The following is a 24,212-nucleotide window of genomic DNA, read 5'->3' as shown; positions in this document are numbered from 1 at the left end:
TATCTAGGCCTTTCAATATACTTTATACTTTATTGCCGCCAAACAATTAATACTAGAACGTACAATCATCACAGCGATATTTGATTCTGCGCTTCCTGCTCCCTGGATTACAAGTCGATAGTAAATATTCAAAATTTAAATTATAAATCATAAACAGAAAATAGAAAAATGGAAAGTAAGGTCGACAGTCATTCAGGCATGCCACCTTGCTCTCCTTCGGCACTGGGATTATCGTTGCCTTCTTAAAACACGAGGGGATCTTAGATTGAAGCAAGGAGCAGTTGAAGATGTCAGCAAACACTCCAGCTAGCTCGCTTGCACAGGCCTGGAGAACCCGTCCCGGGACGCCATCTGGGCCCATTGCCTTCCTTGGATTTATATTCAGGAAGGCCCTTCTAACGTCCTCCTCAGTGACGATGAATCTCGATGCCACCAGGTCCGGTTCATCCACAGGGAGCGAGATGTTCCTCTTCTGTTCGAATTTTGCGTAGAATACGTTACTGATATTCCTCGATTTTCGAGGCCGGCGGCGGAGGCTCACTTCCTGCAGCTGAATGGGGCTTTACGGTGGTCGCTCCAGGGAAGCATCTGGGGTACCTTGAGGTCTCCGACGTCACCTCTGTGTGGTCGTCTGCTCCGGAGATGCTCTCGGAATGGGCCGCGTCTCTCCGGCACGGTAGCAGACCTCGGGTCTCCGGGAACGTGGTGGGCTTCGCTGGTGGGGTCCAAGTGCCGTCCGGAATTAAAGAAGCAATTCTGACACGGTGGTCTCCAGCTGGGTCAGTAGCTTCGCCAGGGTATTGTTGATCTTGCTAGGTGTAGCAGATTGAAGGTTTAGAAGGGTTTCTCGGGTATAGGATAGTGTAGAGGGCAGTTTGCTCGGGAGAGCACACACAGAGTCGCCAGTTATCAGTGAATAATATTCAATATTCGATGGGTTTCAGTGAGATTCACTCCTACCTCTTCATTCTTCTAAATTTCAGCAAGTACAGGCCCACAGCTATCAAACACTCTTTGTAGATTAACCCTTTCATTCTCAGAACCATTCTTGTGAACCTCCCCTGAACCCTTTCCAATGACAGAGCATCTTTTCTTAGATAAGGGGACCTACGGCCTTTGAAATCCACCCCCCCCATCCCGTTTAGAAAATAGTCTGTGCCTTTATTCCTTCTACCATAGTGCATGGCCATACACTATAGTCCATCTGCCACTTTTTTGCCTATTCTCCCAATCTGCCCAAGTCCTTCTGCACCCTCCCTGCTTCCTCAACACTACCTGCCCCTCCACCTATCTTTGTATCATTTGCACACTTGGCCTCAAAGCCATAAAAACATTGACATATAATGTGAAAAGAAGCACTCTCAATACCAGAACTCCACTTGTTATCGGTAGCCAGCCAGAAGAGGCCCCCTTTATTCTCACGCTTTGCATTTTGCCAGCCGATCTTCTATCCATGTTTATATCTTTCCTATCATGAGCTCTTATCTTGTTAAGCAGCCTTATATACAGCACCTTGTCAAAGGTCTTTTGAAAATCCAAGCAAACAACATCCACTGACCCCCATTTGCCTATCCTGTTACTTCCTCACAGAAGATTTGTCAGGCAAGATCTTCCCTTAAGAAAACCACTGAAGTTGGGCTAACTGGCCTGTAATTTTCTTTCTTCTGCTTCCCTCCCTTCTTAAAGAGTGGAGTAACATTTACAATTTTCCAGCCTCCAGGACCATTCAAGAATCTAGTGATTCTTGAAAAATCATTACAAATGCCTCCACAATCTCTTCAGCTACCTCTGTCAGAACCCTGGCGTGTAGTCCATCTGATCCAGGTGACCCATTCTCCTTCACAGCTTTCAGCTTCCCAAGCACCGTCTTCTTTTTCTGGCATATTGCTGGTGTCTTCCACAGTGAAGACTGACACAAAATACCTAAGTTTGTCTGCTAACTTTGTTCCTCATTACTACCTCTCCAAAGCAATTTCCTAGTGGTCCATTATTCACGCTCGCCCCTCGTTTACTCTTGCCTTCTTGCAGGTGCTATCAGTGTCTTGTGCTGTGTATGATTATTGGTACTGTGTTTTGCACCGTGGCCGTAGAGTAATGCTGTTCCCTTTGGCTGGATTCATGTATGGCTGAATGACAATTGAATTTGAACTTTAACATGGACAGCTATGTAGGAGGAAAAAGTTAAATTTATCTACAGTGTAGGTTAAAAGGCAGCACAACATTGTAGGCTGAAAGGCCTGTATTGTTCTATGCTAAACTGCTCACAGCTCAACTGGAAAAGGGATGGACTGCGATTGATGACGCAACACGTTCACAGTTCAAACATCCCTGTTCCTTCTGCCATCTACTGGCTGAAGTTCGAGTTGTCATAACATCCCAATAAATATCCCTTCCACAGCAATCATTACAATGGAAATTGTGATCAGTCCAGCACAGACAAAGCCCTCCTCACCACTGAGCACATCACCAGGGAGTGCTGCCACAAGAAAGCAGCATCCATCATCAAGGACCCCCACTATCGGGACTATGCTTCCTTCTTGCTGTCGTCATTGGGGAGGTGGTAAAGGAGCCTTAGGTCCCACACCACCAGGTTCAGAAACAGTCATTAGCTTACAACCATCAGGCTCTTGAAACGGCATAGATAACTTCACTCACCACAACTCTGAACCAATTCCACAATCAATGGATTTACTTTCCAGTACTCTACAATTCAGGTTATCAATATTATAGATTATTTAGATTGTATTTGCACAATTTGTCTTCCACAGCATATTGGGTCGACGTCTGTCTTTGCTTGTATGTAGTACTTCACTGTTTCCATTGTGTTTCTTTGTATCTACTGTGAATGACCTTAAGAAAACAAATCTCAGAGAAGTAATGTGTTGACACATATATACATTGTTAATAAATTTGCTTTGAACTTTGATGTGTCACATTTCACTTGTAAAAGTGACAATAAAGCTAATCTTAAAAACTTACTTCATGAGCTGATGGTCCCTTGGTTGGTAAACCATTTGCAGGACAGTTCACAAACTGCTCCTGAGGAACAACAGGTTCAGATGTCGGATGCCTGCCATGATCTCGAAGTGCATCAGTTTTCGTTGCATCCATCTCAGTTAGCTTTTCTGGGTGACAGTCATCACTGGTGGCTGCAGGCACCGAATTCATTTTGAGATATACACTGGGTGCAGTTCCATTAATTGCTCTATTCAGGGACTTTGCATAGCCATTTTCCTTAATCGAGCCTTTGGGTTCTTCATCTGATTCCTCTGAAGATTCCTCATTGTATGGAACGAGAGAGTTGGAAGATCCCTTGGACTGACCGTTCACCATTACGTGAGAAGAGGAAGTGTTAGATGCCATGGGTTGAGTGGCTGCGACGGTTGTCGCAGATGGAATGGAGGGTGGGGATCCTGGCGCTGAGGTACCCGAGGTAGATGGTGAAACATTGGTGTGGGAAACACTGGATGGAGCTTTGTACAAGTTCTCCAATGGACTACTGTGGAGCTTGGTCGCAGGCTGGGCTTGTCTCGTTCCCGGCTTGGAAGGCTGTATACTAAATGAAAGCTTCTGCCGCTTGGAAGATTCGGGTAAGGTGGTTGGTCTGGGCAGTAACCGGCTCTGAGAGGGTCCAGGGGGCGTAGAAATTGTCCTGGTTCCACTTGTGCTGGGCGTTGCATTGCTGTGAACATCCTTCAGGGAGCAATTTCCATTTGTTAAGTGATTTGATTTCTGTAATGCAGAAAAATAATTCATTAAACCGTGAAGTACATAGAACATTTCAAAGTTAATCCCTGCAGAGAACGCAATTTTAGTATGACCATTATTCAGCGAGGGTGTACAAACTCCTCACAGATGGCATCGAACTCTGCACCCCGATGCTCCGAGCTGTACTAGCACCACGTTAACCGCTACGATACCATGGCGCCCCGTCATTATCACGTACTAAAACAGTGAAGTCCATGAGCCAGTACTCATCGGAGGATCAGAGGTGGAGAGGGTCAGTAACTTTAAATTCCTGGGTGTCACAATCTTAGAGGACCTGTCCTAGACCCATCATATAAATTGCAAAGAAAGCACGACAGTGCCTCTCCTTCCTCAGAAGTCTGCGGAGATTTGGCATGTCATCAAAAACCTTAGCGAACTTCTATGAACATGCAGTGGAAAGCATGCTGACTGGCTGCATTATGGCCTGGTATGGGAACATCAAAGCTTTCGAGCGGAAATCCTCCAAAAGGTAATGGATTTGGCCCAGTACACCACGGGTAAAGTCCTCCCAACCATTGAGCACATCTACATGAAATGCTGCCTTAGAAAAGCAGCATCCATCATCAAAGATCCTCACCAACCAGACCATGCTCTTTTTTTCCTGCTGCCATCAGGCAGAAGGTACAGGAGTCTCAGGACTCACACCACCAGGTTCAAGAACAGTTACTAGCTCTCAACCATAAGGCTCTTGAACAAAAGGGGGTTACTACACTCATTCTATTTCTGGTGTTCCCACAACCAATGGTCTCACTTGTTATTTCATGCTCTCGTTATTTATTGCTATTTATTTACATTTGCACAGTTTGTTGTTCATTGATCCTGTTTACCGCTACTGTTTTACAGATTTCCTAAGTATGCCCGCAGGAAAAATAATCTCACATTGTATGTGGAGACACGTATGTACTATGATAATAAATTTTACTTCTGAATTTTGAGGACTACTTAATACAAAATGAGTACCTATTACTCAATGCAAAATAAAACAGTACATAGCATTCATGATAATAAGATCAATAATTTAGATAAATAAACACAAGAGATTCCACAGATTCTTGAAATCTAGAGCAACACACACAAAATACTGGAGGAATTCAAGTCAGGAAGCATCTATGGAGAGGAATAAGCAGTTGATATTTCAGGCTGAGACCCCAGTGAAGGGCTGTTGTAAATAAGCTTTTGAGTCTTGGTGCTGCATGCAATGGAAGAAGGTAATAAAGCCAAACCTATTAATCATGATCTTGCATTTTTTCAGCTTCGGTATATTTAAAGCAGAGGTTGACAGGTTTTTGATTAGTATGAGTGAAAGGTTACAGGGCAAAGACAAAAGAATGGGGTTGAGAGGGATAATAAATCAGCCATGATGGAATTTCATAGCCCACTCAAGGGGCTGATTGGCTCAACTCTGTTCCTCTGGTCTTATGGTGTTGGAGATTGAAATATTTATTTTTGAACAATGCAGAGAAATCAAACTAAAACCAAAAATATCCCAATTAACCCACCCACTTAGCTTCACCTATCACCTTCTAACTAGATCTCCCCCAAGCACCTGTTTATTCTGGCATCTTCCCCCCTCCTTTCCAGTCCTGAGGAAGGGTCTCGACCCAAAATGTTGACCATTTATTCATTTTCATCAATGCTGCCTGACCTGCTGAGCTCCCCTGGCATTGTGTATGTATTGCTCTGGATTTCCAGCACCTGCAGAATCCCTTATGTTTCCAAATAACCGTTGCCTTGATTTCACACGAAAAGTATCCACAAGTACATACTCCTATCTCAATAACACCTCTTATGAAAGATGGTGTAATTAAAATCTGGACAACAAAATTTTTTGTTGCATAACATCAGCATGTATGCTGGACGCCACTGGCTCATCTCAGACAAAAATATTAACCAATTGCCCCCAAGTTGACAAACCCAGTTATTTGTCCTACCTTGGTCATTTGTGGAGAGAGTTGTGGTCCAATGAAACCAGAAAGAGATTGGTTGGTAGCCAACCGCTGATTGACAGGTGGTCTCGGAGATGACTGGCCCATGTGATTAGAATGCTTTGACCCATTTTTTGTGTCATGTGATCTGAAAAAATTATGAGTTAGTGCTTTAGTTAAAGGGCAAAGTTCTGAGCACATGACAGTTTCACTTTCCAAATATTTTGTTGAAATACCTGATATAAAACAGTACATATGCTTGCTGATTCAGCACTGATCGGATATCGCTTGTAGATACGAGGGAATCGTTCATCTGGTACCACTGCCCGTTACTCGCCTGGAGACACATTCATTTTCAATTACAAATAGCGGTTAACATACAGAGCTTCCACTACAAAATCATGTTCTGAAGAAATACAAGGAACTTAACACATTCACCTCAAAAATTTACAGTAATTTTTAGTGATTTGGTTAAACATACTAGTAGCATAGCGGTTAGTGCAATTGCTCTACAGCACCAGAGATCACTGATACGGGTTTTGATTCCTACCACTGCTGGTAAGTAGCTTATATACTCTGCTTGTGACTGCGTGGGTTTCCTCTGGCTGCAACAGATTCCTCCCATATTTCAAAGACGTACGGGTTTGGGCATACTACATCGGCACCAGAAGAGTGGCAACACTTGTGGGTTGCTCCTAGCACCCCCCCCCCGACGCAAGTGACACATTTTATTGCAAGTTTCAACGTACGTGTCAAATAGAGCTAACCTTCAATCACATTAACCCAAAAATATACAGATAACTTTTGACGCAAATACCTTTTAGTAATTTGACTACTTCTGAAATTAAAATCATACGTGCTATGTACTATTGGTAACATCTTTTGCACCTCAGCTCCAGAGGAATGCTGTTTATGTACAGTGTATGGTTGAATGATAACTGAACTTAAGTGTTCACCTTGATGTAACAGTAGTAATGTCCAGCATGACAGCTGAATCCTGAGTGTACCAACACCGCATACAAAGCGTAGACCACCGGCTCTCCATTTGACTGAGACATGTACGGCCGAACATCCAGGTACTCAGAATATCTCACCTCCTAAAAATAAGATGGCTTCCTTCATAAATAAGGTATTGCAAATCTTTGTACATTTTAAAATACTTTATTCCATAATTAATCTCATAACAAGATCAATATCAAATTTGTTCATGTTACAGAAGTTTCGATAAGATGTGGTGGTGGTTGGTGAGGCAGGTACATTACAGGCATTTAAGAAACTCTTAAGATAGGCACAGTTGATTGAAAACGGAAGGCTCTGTAGGAGGGAAGAGTTAGACTGATCTTAGAGTTAGTTAAAAGATCAGCACCAGTGGCAGCAGAAGGGCCTGTAAGTTTCTATAATTAAAAAGCTCAGCCTTAATGGGCAGATAGTCTTGATGCATATTCTGAATACCGCGTTGACACACTTCAAAAGGACTTCACTGATCATAAAGTACTTTGGGATGGCACAAAAAAAACTAGACTCACTACAAGCTGTTTGCATTGCTCTGAGTCACAATATCCTTCTCTTAAGAGCACCCCATTTTGCCTCAAGTTGAGAGGGCTGCAACTTCGCCCTATCACAGATCCTGTAAGTCTCAAGGGAACAGAGTTTTCCGCTGCTAATAGAAGGGTCATTTTCAGAAAGTACAGTCAATATTGATTATGTATTTTAATGCAAGTATCTAAAAGCAACACAAATCTCTCATTTAACTAACCTCAAAAGTCATCAGATACACAAGCCTCAATACTGGTCTCAAAGTCTAAACAGAACAACTTAGTGTCTCAGTTGGAACTTGCACTTCATTCTTTAAAATGATGACAAAAAATGAACTAGGTTGAGAGGAAATGGTCAGTTTAAGAACGTAATTAACCAGAGGAGGAGTAGAGTGGGATATTTGCCGTTCAGGCACATGGCAGATCAAAGTCCACATTTCCTAACATTATCAATTTTTCTCTCAATTTCTTTGACAACCAGAACTCTTTTTTTTTGTTGTTTTGATAAACTCAATGACTAAACCAGGATAGAAAATTCCAAAGATCCATCACCCTTTCAATGAGGAAATTTCTCCTCAGCCCAGCTCTATGCTTCCTATTCATTGACGATGACAACTGGTCCCAAACTCCTCCACTCACCCTGTAAGAACACACCAAAACCTTAAAGGATTAATTCCAATTCTTCTTAGCTGCAGAGGCACAATCTACTCAATTTCTTCTCTTTTAGCCAACCTGCCCTCTCTGGGAACAGCAAGTCTGTGAACTGATTCTACACTCCTATGGCAAGTATATCCTTTGAGATAAGGAAAGCAAAATAATAACCCAAGTGCAATTTCACCAAAGCCCTAAATAATCACAGCAAGACTATTATACTTTTATACTAAGTTCGCTCGCAACAAACATCAAAAAGTTAATTTCTTTCAACACCACTTGCTATACCTGTGTGCATGGGCATCTACGTCTCTTTGAACATTAATCTTATCCAGTTTCGCTGTTTAAAAATAATTCTGCCTTGTGGCTGTAATCAACAAACCGGATTACTTCATACTTTCCCACAATTAGATCGTCTCCCCCATATTCTTACCCATGTACACAGCATAACACTATTACAGCACCAGTGACCAGGTTCAATTCCACCACTGTCTTTAAGGAGTTTAACCACATGGGTTTCTTCCGAATGCTCCCACATTCCAAACCATATATTGGTTAACATAGGAAGATGGCTGGGAAACAGAAACAAGAGAACTTAGCTTTGTATTAGCTTAGCAATATTAAATGTTACTTGGTATCTCGAAGGACCAAATATACAGTACTGTGCAAATGACTTAGACACCCTAGCTATATATAGTACATGTGCCTAAGACTTCTGTATAGTAATGTAGTCCCAAAAATCAGTAGGTTAATTGATCATCTGGGTCTAATTGGAAGGCATGGCTTATTGGGCCAGAAGGGTCTGTTACTATGTTGCATCTCTAAATAAATAATAAACATCTGCATCCCTCGTAGTCTCTTTACATCCTCCTCCCTCCAAAAAATCTTACTTAGAGTTCTATTATATGACTAAGAAAAGGAACTAGAGGCTGTGATAAATAGCAAAGATAATTCATGACATCATAATTTGAACATGCTCGTTTAAGGCAGTTAGCCTAGAGAACGTTGTCTCAAACACTGATGTATTACTCCCCAAAACTAAAATAATACCTTTGCGATCTTTCCACCAGTAAAGTTAGCAAAGCGCTTTAGAGAGAGTGTCAGCACGTTTGAAGCTCGATGGATGGTGAATCGCTTTGAGGCAGGAACCATTTTCTTACACCTGGTTTTATTACAAAAGAAATCAGACAATTAGCTAACTACTTGTTTGAAGTTACTGCACACTACAATGCCTATAAAAAGTATTCACCTCTCTTGAAAGATTTCATGTTTTATTGCTTTACAACATTGAATGACAGGGGATTTAATTTGGCTTTTTTTGGACATTGATCAACAGAAAAAAGACTCTTATGTGTCAAAGTGAAAACAGATCTCTATAAAATGATCTCAATTAATTACAAATATATAAAATATAAAATAATTGATTGCATAAGTATTCACCACCTTTAATATGACACACCAAATCACCGGTGTAGCCAACGGTTTTTAGAAGTCACATAATTAGTTAAATGAAGAGCTGTTTTTGGAGACCTGTGTGCAATTGATTGTAGTAAAAATACACCTGTATCTGGAAGGTCCAACTTCTGGTGAATCAGTATCCTGGCAAAAACAACACCATGAAGACAAAATAACATTCCAAGCAACCCCGCGAAAAAGTTATTGAAAAGCACAAGTCAAGAGATGGATACAAAAAAATTTCCAATATCCCTTGGAGTATAGTTAAGTCAATCAAGAAGTGGAAAGAATGTGGCACAGCTGTAAATCTGCCTAGAGCAGGCCATCCTCAAAAACTGAGTGACCATGCAAGAAAGGGACGAGTGAGTGAGGCCACCAGGACACCTGTGACAACTCTGGAGGAGTTACAAGTTTCAGTGGCTGAGATGGGAGAGACTGCACATACAACAACTGTTGCCCGGGTCCTTCACCAGTTGCAGCTTTATGGAAGAATGGCAAAGAGAAAGCCACTGCTGGAAAAAACATACATGAAACCTCGGCTAGAGTTCACCAGAAAGCATGTGGGGGAACTTTGAAGTCAATCAGAATCAGGTTTATTATCACAGGCACGTGTCATGAAATTTGTTAACTTAGCAGCAGTTCAATGCAATACATAATATAGAAGGAAAAAACAAAAATAAAATAATAAATAATAAGTAAATCAATCACAGTATATGTAAATTGAATAGATTAAAAATCAGGCAAAAAACAGAAAATATATTTTAAAAAGTGTGGTAGTGTCATAGGGTTCAATGTCCAATGTCAACTGGAACAAGGTTCTATGGTCAACTGAAACCAAAGTTGAGCTTTTTGGCTGTTAGACTAAACACTATGTTTGGTGATAGCTAAACACCGCACATCATCAAAAACACACCATCCCTACTGTGAAGTATGGTGATGGCTACATCATGTTGCGGGGATGCTTCACTGCAGCAGGCCCTGGAAGGCTTGTGGAGGGTAAAATGAATACAGGGAAATCCTGGAGGAAAATCTGATGCACTTTGCATGAGAACAGAGACTTGGGAGAAGATTTGCTTTCTAGCAAGACAATGACCCCAGGCGTAAAGCCAAAGCTACACAAGAATGGCTTAAAAACAACAAAGTTAATGTCCTGGAGAGACCAACTCAGAGTCCAGACCTCAATGCAATTGAGAATTTGTGGCTGAACTTGAAGAGGGCTGTTCACTCATGATAACCATGCAATCTGACAGAGCATGAGCAGTTTTGTAAAGAAGAATGGGGAAAAATTGCAGTGTCCAGATGTGCAAAGCTGATTTATAGACTCAAGGTTGTTATTGCTGTCAAAGCTGCATCTGCTAAGTGCTGACTTGAAGGGGGTGAATACTTTTTCAATCAATTGTTGTGTTTTATATTTGTAATTAATTTAGATCACTTTGTAGAGATCTGTTTTCACTATGACACAAAAGAGTCTTTTCTGTTGATCAGTGTCAAAAAAGCCAAATTAAATCCACTGTGATTCAATATTGTAAAACAATAAAACATGAAAACTTCCAAGGGGTTGAATACTTTTAAAGAGGCACTATAATCTGGATTTGTTAGCTGTAAGACACATGTAGGAGAATTAGGACATTTGGCCCATTGAGTCTGCTCTTTTAAAATAACCTTGCATGCTAAAAAGTGCAGAACATTTATCTTGCAAAATATATCAAACAAATGTGCTTGAGGAACCAAAGGTCTGGTTTTTCATCTGCTAAGCTGTCACAGGAAATTGCAGTGATTAGACAATTTCAACTTCTAGTCTGTACTCCTTCCCCCTGCTTAGTCTGGCTTTGCAGTCCCCCCCCCCACCCTTTCCATTCCAGTCCTGACAAACAGTCTTGGCCCAAATCGTGGGCTGTTTGTTCCCCTCCATAGATGCTGCCTGACCTGCTGAGTTCCACAAACGTTTTGTGTGTGTTGCTTTGGACACCCAGCAACAGCAGAATCTCTTATGCTTATGATCAATTTCTTGCCTTTGCTGTTTTATGGATTGCTTTGCACAAAAATTATATAATTTTTGGCCACCAAAATTGTACATTGACAAATGGTAATTTAAAGTTCAAATTAAGAGTCTATATGTTCTAAAATAATTAACAACCAGCAAAGTAAACTTGGTAAACATGCAATTCTTTTTACAGTGCCACAATTTCTCAAATTGAAAACCTGCAGAGTTCTCAGTTTCAGCTGAATGATAATGACAGTGTGATTCCTCTGATATTTGAATAGTAGAAGAATCCCAAATAAACCACTTTAAACAATGTGAAATTAAGGCCAGATTTACATAAATAAATAAATAAGTAAATAAATACACACACACACACACACACACGATACAATATTCACTATCTCTATTATTGATAAGGTTGCGAAGTTTAAGGTTATTGGTATTTTCCAGTATTCAGTAATAAGACAATCATAATATTTCATCTAGTTATACAATCCAATAAATTGGCCCCTGATCTAATCAGGAAACATTAACCTGATGCAGTTTTGGATGGCTGTCTACCAAGATCTGCTTTTTAGTCTCTGTAGGCAAAACCCTTAACTGGAATAATTGAAGAATGGAAGGAGTTATTATTTTAAACCTCGTAAAGGACAAATATTTCAAAGGGAAATCTCCATGGAAAAATATATTCCTTATGCACAAAGTGATTGATACTGTCGCTAGAACATGGCGCCACAGTAGCGTAGGAGTTAGTGTGACACAATTACTATTTTAAACCTCTTAAAGGACAAATATTTAAACGAACGGTATTCTGAAGTTTAGGGTTCAATTCTAGCACCGTCTGTATGGGGCTTGTACGTTCTCCCCATGGGTTTTCTGAGTGCTCCAGTTTTTTTCCTGCAGTACAGAGACGTATCGGTTAGTAGGTTAATTGGTCATTGTAAGTTGTCCTGTGATTAGGCTAGGGTTAAACAGGTAGTTACTGGGCAAGGCGGCTCATTGGGCCGGAAGGAATTGTTCCATGCTGTATCTCCCAATAATTAAAAGTAAAATCCTTTTATAGTTTATTGCATTTCAGATGGAATTTCTCAGTTCAGAATCTAAAAGAGATGAAGGTTCTCATCTGAAACACATGCCATGCTAAAAAGCAGTATATGCAGAGTGCTTGTGTTTGTAAGTTACTAGTTTTACAGGAAGTTTTATTGAAAGATGCATCAGAAAAGCCCAGTGTATTCGTCCATGCTTTCTCTGTTTTATGACAGGATAGCTGACAGTAAGATAATGACATGATATTAAATGGGGGAAGAGGTTAAAAACATTAGTTTTCTGCTCCAACAGTTAGGGTGGCACATAGTGCAGCAGTTAATGCAACACTTTAAATGGGGTTCAATTCCTCCCATGTCTGTAAGGAGTTTGTATGTTCTCCCCATTACCGTGTGGGTTTCCTCTGGGTGCTCTGGTTTCCTCCCACATTGCAAACACACACAGGTTAGTGTTGGTGAGCTTGCTATTTTGGCAAAGCTTGTTTATTATTATCATTCAGAAATACAGCGCAGAACAGGCCCTTCTGACCCAATGAGCCACACCACCAGCAACCCTATTTAAGACTAGCCCAGTCACTGGACAATTTACAATGGCCAAGTAACCCGCTAACTGGTATGTCTTTTGACTGTAGGAAGAAACCAGAGCACCTGGAGGAAACCCACGTGGTTCACAGAGAGAACAGATAACTCCTTACAAACAGCACTGGAATTGAGCTAACCACTACGCTACTGTGGCACCCACATCTTCTGTGTTGGTCGTTCACGCAAAACGATGTATTCCACTGTCTGTTCCGACGCACACGTGACAAATCATGTGACAGATATTGAATGAGATTGTGTTCAAGTGTTTGTGGACTGTTCAGAAATCTGATGGCAGATGGCAAGTCTGTACCTCCACCCTGAAGTACTATGCAAAAGTGTTAGTTATATATGTGCCTTGGTTTCTGCACAATACTGGAGTCTTTTTCCCTCAGGAGAATGTATTTAAAACACAAGGGAATAGATTCAAAATCAGAAGCAAGAGGTGACAAAGGTTATAGAGAGAAGGCAGGAGAATGGAGTTGAGAGGGACAATGTATCAGCCATGATCGAATGGCAGAGCAGATTGATGGCCCGAGTGGCCTAATTCTGATCTATCTCATGAATTACCTGGGATAAATGGTCTGGTCCTCTCCTGGAAATATAATGCAATATGCAAGTTCTTCTTCTCATCATCTCAAGGGAGTGACAAAACACTTAACTGCATGCCAAAAAAAAAAGTACAACTGGCCAGTCCACACAGAGCTTGTCTGCACAGTAATCTTTTAGATATAACAGATACTGTGACAATAAGACAGAGGAGCTGAATTAGGTTATTCAGCTCATTGAGTCTGCTCCACCATTCCTGATTAATTTTCCCTCTCAATCCCAATCTCTTGCCTTCTCCCCAAAAACTTGGCCTCCACAGCCATCTGTGGCGATGAATTCCACAGATTCACCTCACTCATCTCTGTTCTAAAGGGACACCCTTCTATTCTGAGGCTGTGCCCTCTGGTCCTAGACTCCCCTACTATTGGAAACATCCTCTCCAAGGACACTCTACCTAGGCCTTTCAATATTTGTTAGGTTTCACTGAGACACCCCCTTCCCATTCTTCTAAACTCCAGTGAGCACCAGCCCAGAGCCATCAAACCCTTTCACTCCCTGAATCATTCTCATGAATCTCCTCGGAACCCTCTGCAAAGCCAGCACATCCCCTCTTAGATATGGAGGCCCAACACTGCTCATAATACTCCAAATGTGGTCTGACTAATGTCTTGTAACACCTCAGCATTACATCCTTACTTTTATATTCTAGTCCTCTCAATATGAATGCTGACATGGCACTTGCTTTTCTACTGACTCAGCCTGCGAGTTAACCTTTAGTGAATCATGCACTGGGACTCTTCTATTTCAGAAGTCCCTTCTGATTGCTGAAATAGCTCCTTGTTTAGAAAATAGTTTCTGCCTTTATTCTTTCCACCAAAGTGCACAACCATCCACTTCTCTACATTATATTCCACCTGCCACTTCTTTGTCCATTCTCCTAATCTAGAACATAGAACAGTGCAGCACAGTACAGGCCCTTCGGCCCACAATGTTGTGCCGACACTCAAACCCTGCCTCCCATATAAGCCCCCCCCCTTAAATTCCTCCATATACCTGTCTAGTAGTCTCTTAAAATGCACTAGTGTATCTGCCTCCACCACTGACTCAGGCAGTGCATTCCACGCCCCACTCTCTGAGTAAAAAACCTTCCTCTAATATCCCCCTTGAACTTCCCACCCCTTACCTTAAAGCCATGTCCTCTTGTATTGAGCAGTGGTGCCCTGGGGAAGAGGCGCTGGCTATCCACTCTATCTATTCCTCTTACTATCTTGTACACCTCTGTCATGTCTCCTCTCATCCTCCTTCTCTCCAAAGAGTAAAGCCCTAGCTCCCTTAATCTCTGATCATAATGCATACTCTCTAAACCAGGCAGCATCCTGGTAAATCTCCTCTGTACCCTTTCCAATGCTTCCACATCCTTCCTATAGTGAGGCGACCAGAACCGGACACAGTACTCCCAAGTGTGGCCTAACCAGAGTTTTATAGAGCTGCATCATTACCTCGCGACTCTTAAACTCTATCCCTCGATTTATGAAAGCTAACACCCAATAAGCTTTCTTAACTACCCTATCCACCTGTGAGGCACCTTTCAGGAATCTGTGGACATGTACCCCGAGATCCCTCTGCTCCTCCACACCACCAAGTTGAAGTCTTTCTGCAGATTCCCTGCTTCCTCAACACTAATTGCCCCTTAACCTATTTTCAGATAATCTGTAAAGTTGGCCAATGTCTTATGGTCTTATTATCTTTATCTGTAATGAAATTTAACTCCACTGGACAGCCCCAAGCCCAGCTGTGAAATGAAGAGGATTGAGCATGGGGCTAGCAACCAATGTAGCTCCCATAAAAACCTGGAGCCACAGAAACTCTAACAGAAGCTCCGAAGACCTGTCCCTGGGAGAGGAAGGATTATTGGTTAGAAGACGTATGAAGTCATGTGGTGAAAGCCGCACGTCTGTGGAAGCCACGGGGGCAATCAACCTTGCAAAGAAAGGACTCTGGTGAGCTGCTGCCAGTGGCCTGTGCCCCAGTAGAAGTTAAGGGTTTAGGAAGAACATAATGAAATTTGGTGCCTCCCAAATATGGAAAATTGTCAGGCAGTGCTATATCATGAAGGCGGCACATTTCTTCGTCTTGCTCACGGTAATTTCAAAGGAAATGTGAAGTGCAAATTGTTTTTTTAAAACACAAGAGTGGTGGGTGCCTGGAATGCACTGCCTAAGGGACATTCTAAGAGACGTTTAGGTAGGCACATGAATGTGAGGAAGATGGAAGGATACGGACATTGTGTAGGCAGGCACAAGGGATTAGTTTACTTGGCCATTTGATGACTAATTTATTTAGCTAGGCATAACATTGTGGGATGAAAGACATTTTTCTGCGCTGTACGAGATCCTTGGTAAACTTTTTACAAGTTTGAATGGTCTATCACCAAGGTAAGAAATGCTGCAGTCCTGAAGCAAGTGGGTAATGTATAAGAAATGGCCCTCATTGTCAGTGGCTGGGAAGGATACCTCATCCAAGAGATAGAGCAAGCTAGAGCTTTTCTCTTTGGAGTAAAGGAGGATGAGAGGCGACTTGATAGAGGTGTACAAGATAATAAGTGGCATAGTTCGAGTAGATAGCAAAGACTTTTTCCCAGGGTGGAATGGCTAAAATGAGCGGGCAAAACTTTAAAGTGTTTGGAGAGTTTAAGCGGGATATCGGAGGTAGGTTTTACTTTGGAGAGTCTTTGAACGTGCTACCTGGATGGTGGTAAGCTCAGATACATTAGGGAAATTTAAAAGACTCTTTAGACAGGTACATGGATGAAAGAAAAATGGAGGGCTACTTGAGAGGGAAGGATTAAATTGATCTTGGAGTAGGTTAAAGGGTCAGCAATCGTATCTTCCCCTCCACTATCAGATTACAAATTGGTCTATGACCAGTACCTCACCTTTCCTCTTTTTCACCATTCATTTTTATAAAGTATAGTAATTATATCTTGCAACAAAACAACAAATTTCATGACACACATCAGTGGTAACAAACCTGATTCAGATTCCAAAATCCCGAGTACACTGGATTATCAGTGTGGAAGGTAAACTGCCATGGTGATATCAATATATTAGACACAAAAGGGCTGATCAACAGTTGGCTACCAAACCTGAATTGTAGTAGCAAGTAGCTTACTCACTTGGTACATTTGTAGGCATTTTCTCCATCTAGCTGCTCTGGTTTCACAAACTGATCCAGGGCTTTTGTGATGTTTGGTGCTGTCTATAAAAAAATATTCACATATGATCATAAGACAAAATATTAAAATTCTTAAAAATCCCTAAATATTTAATACATTGAGAGTCTTAAAAGCATATGAAAGATTTAAATTTGTTATAACCATTCCCTGAATAACTGGACTGAAAAATAAATTCTACAAAATAAAAAAAAAATCACATGCAACATAAGACTGAATTAAAAATAAAAATCCAAACTGAACAGAAAACTAAAAGGTTATAAGTGTGTAATCAAGATCAGAACTTAATCAGCAACATAAACTTACATCTTTTACTCCCTCAAACCATAAGGTTATACTAAGTAGTTAATATTAGCAAGATGTATCATCTGCTCATCAGTTATCAGATTTATAACATTAAATTCAAATCGTTCAACATCCAGACTTTTCACATCAGAATCAAGTTATAAAATGGCAAATTTATTCTGGTAATTTCTCCCCTTCCCCTCTTTTTCCATTCTCCATTCTGACTCCCTTCTAATCTCTTCTTTATATCTTACCTGCTTATCATCTTCCTCTGGTTCCCTTCCTCCTTCCCTTTTCCCCTATGGTCCACTCTCCCCTTCTATAAGATTCCTTCTTCTTCAGCCCTTTACGTTTTAACCCATTACCTCCTAGTTTCTTACTTCACCTCCCTCCCCTCACCTGGCTTCACCTACTACCTTCCAGCTTGTACTCCGTTCCCTCCCTCCACCTTCTTATTCTGGCTTCTTCCTCCTTTCTTTCCAGTCAATAATACAAGAGATTCAGCAGATGCTGGAAATCCGGGGTAACACACACAAAATACTGATGGAACTCAACAGGTCTGGCAGTATCTATGTAAAAGAGTAAACAGTCGATGTTTTGGGCTGAGACCCTTCCTCAGGGCTTGTTCTCCATCCCCTCCTCCCGCCTTCTTATTCTGGCCTTTTGCCCCTTCTTTTCCAGTCCTGATGCAGGGACTTGGCCTGAAAAATTGACTATTTATTCCCCTCCATAGATGCTGCCTGACCTGCTGAGTTCCTCCGGGTGCGTTACTCTAGATTTCCAGCATCTGCAGAATCTCGTGTTTATAAACCGGCAACGATTGTATTGACGGATAATTATCATGAATGTACCCAAATTTCCTGCAGCCTAAAACAAAGTAGTAATTTAGAATAATTTTGCCTACACTGCATGTTCAAACAGAATAATTTACTAAACAGGTATTTGGCCTATCGTCCCTATGCCAGCAGTTTTACAGGTTTCCATTCAGCTCTACTCCACTGATGTTTACACAAAATCATAGAATTTTTTCCAATCATTAATTTCTTGAAGTCCTGGCATTTTTTAAAATGTGGATTTTAATGTAAATTATTTAATGTAATCAAAAATGTAAATTGTATCCAGAAGTAAATACAATTCAATAGTCGAGGCCAAATTACTGAGGTTTAATGAAACTTGCTTTCAGTTCACTGTTTTCCTCTATAAAGGCCATGCTCCCAGTGGCTCATTTAGACTTGGGTTTCTTTGAAATGCTACTGACCTCTGTCTGAAGCTGAGGGCTAACCACAAAGACGGTCTCATAGCTTACCATACTAGAAGCAACCATAACCTCTGGGCAGTGTTTCTACAGCAAGGAAGTAAACCTCTCAGCTATGAAAATCAAGGTTGACTAATAGAAAAAGCTTGCACAAATGCAAAGACAGGGAACTGGTTCTTAAAAATACAAGTTTGTTGGTTAGCAAAAAGTACACTCAAATACCTTTATTTCCAGAGCAATATCCAAATATGGGTCATATGTGTCAGAAACTCCTTTGCAGTTTAGGCATTTAACTAAAATCAGAAAAACACTGTTAGAAAAATACAGTAATATAAAATGGTTAAGAATTTTAATTTTAACATTGAAGAACTTCAGCATAGTACGATAAACATCCACCTTTCTACGATCAGGTAATACTGATGCCTAGAAAGCAAAAAGCAGTTTTGATTTACACATCCATCAATTGTACAAGAAATGTTAAAAATATAAAATGACTCAGATCTTTATAAAAATACAACATACCTCTGGATCTTAAGTACCCTCCAAAAATTTGATATATCATTGTGGTGGCCTGAGTTTGTCTATCCAACCTGCAGAAGAATCGAGAAGAAAAATCAGTACTTTTTTAACTTTACAATTAAACCTTAGTTAAAAATATATTCATTTTTGACAGCACAACATATTGATTTTAAATATTTCAAATCAGTTTACTTATCCTCACAGCCAAAGAATTTATTTGTAGGCATTCATTTATGACAGCACCGAAGCATTATACTGTTGCATTTTTGCAAATGTCACAGATGCACTTTATCTCAATTTGTACATCTGCAGGATACATTTTTATCTGTTAATATTAGTGCAAAACACATTACATATCACATACAGTGCTTAAAATAATATTAATTATTTTACGCACTGTATGTGATATGTAATGTGCTTTGCACCTTGGCCCGAGAGGAACACTGTTTTGTCTAGCTGTAGACACGTACAATTGAATGACAATAAACTTGAACTGAAGTGTAATACCAAAACACAAGTGAAGCCTATAATGATATGGCGAACCAAACATGGAGCTCACTTCCAGTTGTTCCATGCTCTTAAGTATATGATAACAACAGAAACATGGAGAATCCTGTGCATTTCAAACTGACCGCATAAGAAATGTAACAGAAGCGTACAAAGCCATGGAATGACCTATAGTGAATGAAACCCATCTTAGTGAAACCGTGGATGCTTTTGGTATTGACTCATTCACTCAGTGGCCACTTCATTAGGTACAGGAGTGGAACCCAGTGGTCTTCTGCTGCTGTAGCCCACCTACTTCAAGGTTCGACGCATTGTGCACTCAGAAAAGCTCTTTTACAGACTACTGTTGTATGGCATGGTTATCTGAGTAACTGTCACCTTCCTGTCATCTTGAACTAGTCTGGCCATTCACCCCTGACTTCTCATTAACAAGTAGTTCAGAACCACAGAATTGCTACTCAATGGATGTTTTTTTTTTGCTTTTTCACACCTTTCTCTATAAGGTCTCGAGACTGCTGTGCGTGAAAATTCCAGGAGATGAGCAGTTTCTGAGATACTCAAACTACCGCATCTAGCACCAACAATCATTCCACGGTCAAAGTAATTTAGATCGCTTTTCTTCCCTATTCTGATGTTTGGTCTAAACAACAAATGAAACCTTTGACCATGCCTGCACACTTTTATGCATTGAGTTGTTGCCACATGATTTGCTGATTAGATATCTTCTTGTGTGCCAGTATACCAAATAAAGTGGCTACTGGGTACATATGCTAAGATAGTGAAAAATTTGTCTTGCACTCTGTTTATACAGATCAAATCATGATACAGTGCATCGAGCTAAAACAATAAAAGTGTAAAAGTTACCCAGAAAAGTGAAGTGCAGGTAAATGATAAAGTGCAAGATCATAACAAGGAAAAGTGAGACAAGAGCCCATCATATTATACAAGAAGTTTGTTCAAGACTGATAAGTGGGATAAGAAGCTATCCTTCAGCCTGGTACTATGTGCTTTCAGGTTTTTGTATCTTCAGGCGGAAGGGAGATGGGAGGAGAGAGAATACCTGGGGTGTGTGGGTCTTTGATTATTCTGGCAGCTAAGAGAGGCAGCAAGCAGTATAGGCAGAGTCCACAGAGGGAAGGCTACATCCTGTTTAAACAAATTTCTGCTAAGTGCTATTTTAAATTGTGCATAAGAGAATTTATATAAATTTACAAACCACTTATAACCCTCCAGTTCTCGCGGAGAATGTGCATTATAGGTTGTTCCCAGGTAACAGCAGGATTCTGTTTGTGAATTGCTTGTAACCTGAACAGTTTGCATTGAAAATGGAGCCGCAAACTGAGTTTCCAGGCAACAGGAATGCATGCAGCCACACAGCAGCCAGCAAATTCGTCCCGCTGGTCTTGCTCGTATGTACAAGCTGTAGACAAGTTGGCCAGTTGTAAACTAGGGTGGACCTGTAGTCTGCTTTTATGATATAACTGGTGATAGCTGACATATTTTATCATGCAAGAGTACTTTTACATACGAAGTATGTAAATCTGACATTAGTATTCAATGCAGGAGGATGAGAGGTGACTTGATAGAGGGGTACAAGATGATAAGAGACATAGATAGAATGGACAGCTAGAGACCTTTTCCCAGGGCAGAAAGGGCTAATACAAGGGGTTCTAATTTGTAGGTGTTTGGAGTAAAGAATAATGGGGGTGTCAGAGGTAGATTTTTCAGAGTGGTAGGAGTGTGGAATGCACTGCTAAGGGCAGTGGTAGAGAATATACGTTAGGGACATTCAAAAGACTCTTAGATAAGCATATGGATGAAAGGAAAATGGAGGGCTACGTCATAAAAAAGTGTTGGATCAATCTTAGGTTAAGGGATGGTACAATATCATGGGCCAAAGGATCTACTGTTCCATGTACAATGTTCCATGAAAACGTGAACTACTACTAAATTACACAATCTTAATTTAGACATACTCACTTGTTGCTTCCGTTCAGACATGCTTTCTGAAGAGCATCAACTGTGTAACGTAGGAACTCATGAGCATCTTCCTGGTTTCCAAATCGGAAATGTTTTGCTATCCCTAAAAGATTGAAAATTTAATAATGGAATTGACCAGTATAGTAACTAAAGTTCAGATTATTTTGAAAATTACATCTTTTATCACGAATGCAACTTTGAGCCTGTTACCATGGGAAAGGTTTCTTCCATAAGTTTCGGACCTGTGCTGAATTGGCTGACCAGTGACAGGGCCATTGCCTTTAATGCTCTACGCTAGCATGGGAAGTAGGGAAAAGCCACTTGTGATTCCTGCCATAGTATCCATCCTAATGCCCTTTGCTGAGGTACAACATACAGGTTCAAACTTAGATGTGAAACCCCTCTTTTAATGGTATGTGAGAAGATACCTTTGATTAGCAATATGAAATAGCAAAACTGCAGGTCAATGTCCCTGAAGCTACTCTCCATTAGGGAAGAGACAGGCTATCCACAATGACCAGGTTAGAAAAGGCAAAACTCCAATTCATATTTACACCCCATGTGTTATGTCAGTGAGAACACAAGAGGACGGCATGATTAGACAGGTTAACATCAGTCAGGCAACGATTATAATGATAATCAATTGCAGACACTGTAGGACTGGAAGAACTTCAGTATGTACTTTATTTATTGTTTTATTTAGAGATAAAGTGTGGACCGGGCCCTATCGGCTCATGAAAAGTGCTGCCCAGCAACCCATGCATTTAACACAAGCCCAATCACAGACAATTTACACTGACCTATTAATCTACTAAGTGGTACGTCTTTGGACTGGGGGAGGAAACCGGAGCATTCACAGGAAACCTATGCGCTCACGAGAAGGACAGACAAACTTCTTACACAGGACGCTGATGCCAGAACTGAACTCCAAACTCCAACGCCCTGAGCTGCAGTGGCATCGCGCTAACTGCTATGCTATGATGGCACCCCCATATGTTGTGTGTATGCACAATCGCAAGCAGCCAAGGATGGTCTCCAAATACTGAACAACTTGTTCATTAGAACCCAATTTATATGATGTACATGAGTAATGAACTACAGAAACAATTAAAACAATTAGTTGATATAATTTACACTAATTAAGACTACTGTTACAATAATTGCTCATGTTGATAAATGCTTTACAGCTGAATTGAGTTAGAATACTAACTTCTTGAAGTACATCTACTGCCACACTTAATTTGAATATCCCCAGTGGTCCAGCACTAAACTACAGATGCTAATTGATCAGAATAAAATCAACACAAAGGGTTTTGTTTTATTTCTCTGCAGCAACAACCGTTGAACTATTTTCAAATGGTATTAATTCACATCATCTATTTAAGCTTATCCTTCATGAGACCCAAGATTATCTCCAGCAAGACTAGGCATGGACTGGGACGGAAACAGGCACAATAACAGTTTGGCAGATTAGGTGGGCCAAAGGGCCTGTTTTCGTGCTCTAAAGCTCTATCACTCTATGAAAAGGGCTGGAATGGGAGAAGGGGATATTGAAGGAGGGAAACACGTCTTTACATATAAAATATGATATAACAATTTTGAAGCATCCTATGTGAACTCATGAAACAGTTCAGGTACCAGAATAAAACACTCCCCTGTGTTATACTTGAAATCAAAGAGCTACCAGTCAAATTGAAAATAGCCAAACATAATCTGGACTAGTTAATTATAGAAGTGTCTAACATTTGTTCAATATTTCCATTTAATGCATCGAGTATGGTAATCTTTTGCCTTGATGCTTATTTTCCAGTCCACCAGAAAACTCTTCACAACCCCATAAGCATAAATCCACATCAACCAAGTAATCTACAGACATTGTGCAAAGACAATAAGACTTATGAGCAGAATTAGACTATTTGGTCCATCAAGTCTGCTTTACCATTCCAGCATGGCTGATTTATTATCTCTCCCCTCTCCATTCTCCCTTTGACACACTACTATTCAGATTCAGATCACAAGTACATTGAAAAGTACAGTGAAATTTGTTGCTTGTGTTAACAATTAACAAACCCAAGATTGTGCTGGGGCAGCCCACCAGTCTCATCACCATCAAGAACCTATCTACCTCCGCTTTAAATGTACCCAGTGACAGCCTCCACAGCTGTCTGCAGCAATAAATTCCAGATTCACCACTCCCTGGCTAAAGAATTTCCTCATGTCTGTTCTAAAGGGATATCCTTCTATTCTGGCAAGAACTGCTAGATTCAGAAGATTAATTCTCCACCCCCCGCCCCCCCCCGTCAAGTATTATTTATAGGCCAGAAGCAGTAACAATTTCTCTTCAACCTCTTAAACTAACCTCGTGTGATCTTAGCATCAGCTAACGAAAGCCTAATCACCAGGACAACATCACCACTACAACACCATGTAGTGAGAATTATGTTCACCCTTCAGAAAAGGTAAACAGTGCATTTTGGTTGACTGGGTTAGCAACAGACAAATCCATGTGCATCCTGAAAAACTAAAACTGAAGCCTACAATTTGAAATGACAGATTTTGTTTACTAAAATAGTGCCTAGTCACTACAAACAGAAAATACATACAAACACTATACTTCAAATGCAGGGTGGTTGACTTACTATAAATTATCATAAAATTTAGCCTCTACATCTGTTTCACCCTTAACCCATGACTTGTAGTTCTAGTCTCACCCAACCTCAGTGGAAAAAGCCTGCTTGTATTTACCTTATCTATACCCCATTTTGTCTAGCTCTATCAAATGTCTCCTCATTCTCCTACGCTTCAGGGAATAAAGTCCAAACCCATGTAACCATTCCCTATCACTCAGTTTTTTTCTATGGTTGTAGTCCCACCAATTGCTAAATCTTTTTCCAGTTCTTATTTTGCAGTATTCCATACAATTCCTCAGTACTTTACACGCAGTT

The 24,212-nt window shown here is 40.6% G+C and overlaps 1 protein-coding gene across 5 annotated transcripts in view; it reads right to left on the bottom strand.

The window, feature by feature from the left end:
- usp42 (ubiquitin specific peptidase 42) overlaps window positions 1–24,212 on the bottom strand; it is a 96,258-nt gene that overhangs the window by 33,712 nt on the left and 38,334 nt on the right. For all 5 annotated transcript variants that reach the window (XM_063059386.1, XM_063059385.1, XM_063059387.1 and 2 more), the window contains 9 exons: window positions 21,268–21,370; window positions 18,784–18,851; window positions 18,484–18,554; window positions 16,665–16,747; window positions 8,930–9,041; window positions 6,650–6,790; window positions 5,930–6,030; window positions 5,700–5,841; window positions 2,980–3,732 (listed from right to left, as the gene is read on the bottom strand). In XM_063059386.1, coding sequence (XP_062915456.1) covers window positions 2,980–3,732; window positions 5,700–5,841; window positions 5,930–6,030; window positions 6,650–6,790; window positions 8,930–9,041; window positions 16,665–16,747; window positions 18,484–18,554; window positions 18,784–18,851; window positions 21,268–21,370 — 1,574 coding nt within the window. The remainder of the gene's footprint in view (window positions 1–2,979; window positions 3,733–5,699; window positions 5,842–5,929; window positions 6,031–6,649; window positions 6,791–8,929; window positions 9,042–16,664; window positions 16,748–18,483; window positions 18,555–18,783; window positions 18,852–21,267; window positions 21,371–24,212) is intronic.

The sequence above is a fragment of the Mobula hypostoma genome, chromosome 9, assembly GCF_963921235.1.
Source record: "Mobula hypostoma chromosome 9, sMobHyp1.1, whole genome shotgun sequence".
In the NCBI taxonomy this organism is placed as follows: Eukaryota; Metazoa; Chordata; class Chondrichthyes; order Myliobatiformes; family Myliobatidae; genus Mobula; species Mobula hypostoma.
This window is presented reverse-complemented; position numbering and strand designations above follow the sequence as displayed.